General features: G+C 45.0%; 1 protein-coding gene across 1 annotated transcript; it reads left to right on the top strand.

The window, feature by feature from the left end:
• Nucleotides 1-1176: 1176 nt before the first annotated feature.
• On the top strand, nucleotides 1177-5618 carry prlhr2a (prolactin releasing hormone receptor 2a). The gene is made up of 2 exons (XM_044026799.1): nucleotides 1177-1668; nucleotides 4694-5618. Exons 1-2 carry the CDS (start codon nucleotides 1205-1207, stop codon nucleotides 5328-5330), a joined length of 1101 nt encoding a protein of 366 aa, XP_043882734.1. The 5' UTR covers nucleotides 1177-1204; the 3' UTR covers nucleotides 5331-5618.
• Nucleotides 5619-6000: the final 382 nt, after the last annotated feature.

Genomic DNA, 6000 nt, shown 5'->3' with positions numbered 1-6000 from the left:
AAATAAGTAAAAAAGTGCATTTCATTTTATAAGAATTACTACTAAGATGGAAAAAAGCATGACGACGTATATTTATTTGTAGTAAAAACAATGTGTAGTGAACACAGTACACTCCCTTAATTGGGTTTAAATTGTTAGAAGTGATGTGAATTCAAAAGTAACACCTCCTGTGCTGCAGTGTGTGTGTGATATTCAGTGTATAGAACCACAGCTCTCTGTATAGAATTCACAGTTTTCTGCCTACAGTTATTGAAGGGAAATATTTCGCTGAGGGCAAAAAAAGAAAGCACAGCCATTATAATTTTTTCACATTTATTTATTTATTTATTAAGACGTTTGAACTGCCCAGATTTTCCTGCAGTTGCCCAGAATTATAATGAAGTGCAGTGTTTCCCCTCGTACTTAATTATGATTAAACAGGGGGATTGAGGTCCATAAGTGTGTGTGTGTCTGTGGTGTAGAAGGCGTGTCGTGCACAATAAAAATACAGCCCTGTGTAAAAAGTCACAGGGTTGTGAATGTGTGTCTCAGGGTTGTGAAGGTAGACAGGCAGGCTGCTGCGAGGTGCACAAAATATTAAAGAGCACGAACATCAGGGGCCGAAACGGCTCTATATAGCGCCCCCTAAGGTGAAAGGTGGCTGGAGCAAGACAAATTAAAGTTGCACTGAATTTGACGAAGCTTGGCGGGGGCATCACCCACGACTCTTCCTATGACCTATAAACATGACATTTACTGTACTTAGGTGTCAAAGTAAAAGTATTAAAAGAGTGAGGAGATAGGATTGAGCCATGGTGGAAGGTTGTGGGTTAAATTCCTGATAGTCTACATGTGTCCTTGAGCAAGACACTTAACCCCGTGTTGCAGCGTGTGAATGGGTGAAAACTGTAGTGTAAAGCACGTCATCAACCCTAGAAAAGCTCTATATGAATGCAGTGATTATTTGGTAATAATGAGTAACTAAGACAGTTAGGGGAAATGTAGTGGAGTGAACCTCATGAATAAATGTTCATTTTACACATTGTACCTTTAACTGAAAAAAAAAAAGAAGCTGGATCCAATTATTCTTGACTCAAAAAAGAAAGTTTGTCCACTATTTTTAGCACAGCTGTGACTTCCATTGTCGTGGGGACATTGTTGAATCAGTGCAGACTGAAAAGTGTGTCGTGAAATCACCGTCACAGGTCGACAGCATCAGCCTGGGATGGAGGGCGCGGGCAGCGGCTGGGCGGCCGAACTCACCTCCCCCTGCGCGACGCTGCAGGACGCGAGCGGGAACGACACGGCGCGGGTGTTCGAGGTGCCGCTGCGGAACGGCTCCTCCGGGCGCAGCCCTCAGTTTGTGGGCGTGGAGCTGCTGCAGTCCTTCAAGCTGCTCATCATCCCGTGCTACACGCTGGTGGCCCTGGTGGGCGTGTTCGGGAACTACCTGCTCCTCTACGTCATCTGCCGCACGCGCAAGATGCACAACGTCACCAACTTCTTCATCGGGAACCTGGCCTTCTCAGACATGCTGATGTGTGCCACGTGTGTCCCCTTCACGCTGGCCTACGCCTTCAACCCACACGGCTGGGTGTTTGGGCGTTTCATGTGCTACCTGGTTTACCTCATCCAGCCCGTGACGGTGTACGTGTCTGTCTTCACTCTCACCGCCATCGGTGTTGACAGGTAAGACATCAGTATAGGTAGGTGGATTATTATTAAGGTCTTCTTCTTTCTTTGAGGGCCTTCGCATGGCTACGTCTGAAAGTGGTTCGGTGAATGGGCGTCGAAAATTGGGAGGGGCTAAAAGCAGACAACAAAAACTACGTCTGAAAGTGGTTGGTGAATGTGAAAATTGGGAGGGCTAAAAGCAGACAACTAAAACTACGTCTGAAAGTGGTTCGGTGAATGGGCGTCAAAAATTGGAAGTGGGAGGGGCTAAAATAAGACCCCAAAAACTACGTCTGAAAGTGATTTGGTGAATGGGCGTCGAAAATTGGAAGTGGGAGGGGCTAAAAGCAGACAACAAAAACTACATCTGAAAGTGGTTCAGTGAATGGGCGTTGAAAATTGGAAGTGGGAGGGGCTAAAAGCAGACCCCAAAAACGCGCCTGAAAGTGATTCGTGAATGAAATTGGAAGTGGGAGGGCTAAAAGAAGACCCCAAAAACTACGTCTGAAAGTGATTTGGTGAATGGGCGTTGAAAATTGGAAGTGGGAGGGGCTAAAAGCCCCCAAGAACTACGTCTGAAAGTGGTTCGGTGAATGGGCGTTGAAAATTGGAAGTGGGAGGGGCTAAAAGAAGACCCCAAAAACTACGTCTGAAAGTGATTCGGTGAATAAAATTGGAAGTGGGAGGGCTAAAAGCAGACAAAAAACTACGCCTGAAAGTGGTTAGTGAATGGGAAAGTTTGGAGTGGTGGGAGGGGCCAGACCCCAAAAACTACGTCTGAAAGTGGTTCGGTGAAAATTGGAAGTGGGAGGGGCTAAAAGCAGACCCTAAAAACTCTGTGAAAGTCAGCCCTGTAAAGTTTATACGTCTAAAACTGGAAGTGGGAGGGGCTAAAAGCAGACCCTAAAAACTCTGTGAAGTAGTCAGCTTTATATTTTACAATTATTATATATGTTTTAAGGCTGTAAAACCCCTCACCACACACACTTTATACACTTTTCTCATACAGACAATACCATTTTCTCACATTTCTCACTAGTTTGAACACTCTCTAAGTTCAAACCTTCGTAGATTTTAAAACATAAAAGTATTATAGAATGAAACCAAAAATCAAAACTTGTTTGCGAAATAAAAATGTAAACGTTTTCCTAGCTATTAGAAATAACAACTGACACGGGTGTTAACAGCTAAGACATCAGTGCAGTGACAATACAAATAGACGCTGGGATGTAGACGCTGTATTCATCCTTGAGATTTTCAACCTTTTCACTCTCACTTCTGAAGTATGTCATTAGCGCCGCATACATGTTAGTCCACAAATGCATACAATACAGAGCATATGGAACACGATGTCTCTCTTGAAGAAAATTGCTCTGAAAAGCAGAGGCACCGAGTGCACCGACTGCTCTTTATGCCACGGATGTACTGAGTGTAGAAAAAAACATCAATGTATGCTCTTTATTTTCCTTAAAAAAAAGGTGCAGTGTGTGAAATCTTTTGGTAAAATTTATTTTAATTCAGCAGAAATCAAAAATAAAATAAGTTTATATATTGCCATTTTTCATTAGCACAAAAAATGTGCCTTTTATATTTATAGCTTAATGGAGGCCATGTTCTTACAGGAGCCCACAATGGACAAACCAAACACTTAACTTAAGTAGAATATGATTTGCACGACAATTGCGCCACGAGATAATTTTGTATATTAAAAAGTATTTTAAAAAGACGTAACGTAGCATTTCTTTTCACCATCACCCAAAGCATTTCACAACACCATACGGGGCCGGACACAACGTGGCGACTTTCACCGCTAACTACGGGACCTCGTCGTGCGAAAGTATCGCTGGAAGCGGCTCTCGTCCGTACGGAGCTCCCAAATTTAATGGTGAAACTCGGCAAGACGACGGTTTCTTCTCTGCAGACGTTTACGCAACAGAAAAAGTGTCGTACACACACAAAAATAATACGCTTCCCCACCGAGCGGAGTCTGGCCGCTGGCGAGTAGGTGACATCATTCGGAGAATCTCAACGCTGATCGGTCGTCACGTTGTCGCTTCAACGTGTTTTTTTGTAAAAAAAAATAAATAAAAAACAGATGCTATTTGTGCGCGAGTCGCAATTTTGTCTAGTCTGGTCAAAAGGGGGCGGGTCTAGAGGAAAAAAGTGAGGGGAAAACAAACTAAACTACAGTTTAATAGCAGGCGGGCAATATGAGCTTAAAAAAATCATAAGATAAGATTCAAGATTTTCAACATATTTTTCACAGAATTTCAAAATAAAAGCGCTGGTTTTGTTGTTTTGTCTGGAGAAACATGGCAGGCTATTTTTCTTGCTGTTGTGCAAACAAACAAACACACACACAAAAACCATATTTCTTTCTTGGCGGTTCACCCTTCATAATAAATCCGCCTCAGCTCTAAACAGATATTGTTCTCACAGTCACAGTCATGGATTTCTTCAAATGTAAATCCTGGGAATCATGGGAGATAAAAAAAAGAAAAAGAAATGTGTAGGAGGAAGAATGGACGACGAAGATTTAATAAATCTTCTGGTCTTTGTTCTCTTCAAATCAGTCTCCTGGCAGGGGGCACAAATCCTGATTTATCCGTGGCAGAGCTGTTTTGCATTTGATGTGTGAAGCTGAAAACATGAATTTTTTTTTTTGTAGTTCATGTAAACCGAGATCTGTGCTACACGACACTGGCGCTCATATTATCATAGGCATTGTAACACAGTGTGTGTGTGTGGCTGAGGTGACAAAACAGACATTAAATTACATATATAAATATAAGCTTGTGTGGCGTTTTAATTACAGTGGTCCACGTTTTATCATTTTTGATATCAATAGATTTATTTTGTCTTTTTTGTGACGTGTACATCATTCCATGTCAAAAACAAGCACTTTTACTTTGAAATTCTGTGAAATATCCTGAATATCTCAAGTGTGTTTTTGTTTTTGGGAGATTGTGTCTGCATTGACACATTGCTAGTCTTTGAAAGATCTTCTAACCCCACGACGCTCCTCCTCTATACGTTACAGATACTACGCCACGGTGCACCCGCTGAAAAAGCGCCTCTCGGTCTTGGCGTGCGCGTACCTCCTGTCCGGGGTCTGGCTGCTGTCCTGCAGCCTCGTGGCTCCGGCGGTGGCTCACACCTACCACGTGGAGTTCAAGAACGAGGGCTTCACCATCTGCGAGGAGTTCTGGATGGGCCAGGAGCGGGAGAGGCTGGCGTACGCGTACAGCACGCTGCTCATCACCTACGTGCTGCCGCTGTCCGCGCTCTCCATCTCGTACCTGTGCATCTCCGTCAAACTGCGCAACTGCGTCGTGCCGGGCCACCACACGCGGAGCCAGGCCGAGGCGCAGCGCGTGCGCAAGCGCAAGACCTTCCGCCTCGTGAGCCTGGTGGTGGCGGCGTTTGGCGTGTGCTGGCTGCCCATCAGCGTCTTCAACGTCCTGCGGGACATCGACATCGACCTGATCGACAAGCGCTACTTCCTGCTCATCCAGCTGCTCTGCCACCTGTGCGCGATGAGCTCGTCGTGCTGCAACCCTTTCCTCTACGCCTGGCTGCACGACCGCTTCCGGGCCGAGCTGCGCAAGATCTTCACGTGCCGCCGTCGCATCGGCATCTCGGCCAACAACTGTGCCACGGCCAGCGTGGTTTTGTAGACGCTCCGGAGACTCCTGTGATGAAAACAAACACAGATTCCCACTCTGCTGGACTGTGTTTCTCTGTATAGTTGTGTTTCCACCGTTCATCTGAGGACCTCACCGTGCACATTCGTCAGTGTGATGGGATAAAAACCTTCATGATGCTGATAGTTTTGCTTGACAGAGCCCATTCTCTGAAGGACGTGGCAAACAAAGACCAAACAGAGGCAGAACAAAAGAATCTGGATGAGTTCTTCAAGCCCACAGCGTCAACTGTCACGTAGCTAAGACGCAATCTCCATGCAAATGAAAGGTCCTGCTGCTGCTGCTGCTGCTGCAGAGACAGAAAACACCTGTACAAACTATTTTAAAGCTTGATTTACACACACTGAAGCTCCATTACAACTCTCCTCCACACGCCCTGTGATTGTTTTAGTGTCATTTCTTCTTCTTAATATGTCCCCTTTAATAAGAAGAACATCTCGGCATCTAGAGATTATTAACAAACACAATTAGCCGTCACATACCTGGAAGGAAGCGTGTCGCAGGAGACAGTGAACCCTAGTAACTTCACACGCGTGTTTAAAACTCCACGGTTCCGTCGCTGCTGAGCTTCAACGTTCTAAAACTGCGTGAGTTCCACTGTGATTACAAGCGGCTGCCAGCTGTGACTGTTATCTCACCTGTT

Source organism: Solea senegalensis, linkage group LG5 (assembly GCF_019176455.1).
Source record: "Solea senegalensis isolate Sse05_10M linkage group LG5, IFAPA_SoseM_1, whole genome shotgun sequence".
In the NCBI taxonomy this organism is placed as follows: domain Eukaryota; kingdom Metazoa; phylum Chordata; class Actinopteri; order Pleuronectiformes; family Soleidae; genus Solea; species Solea senegalensis.
The sequence above is the reverse complement of the archived record's forward strand: the minus strand, read 5'-3'. Positions and strand labels throughout refer to the sequence as shown.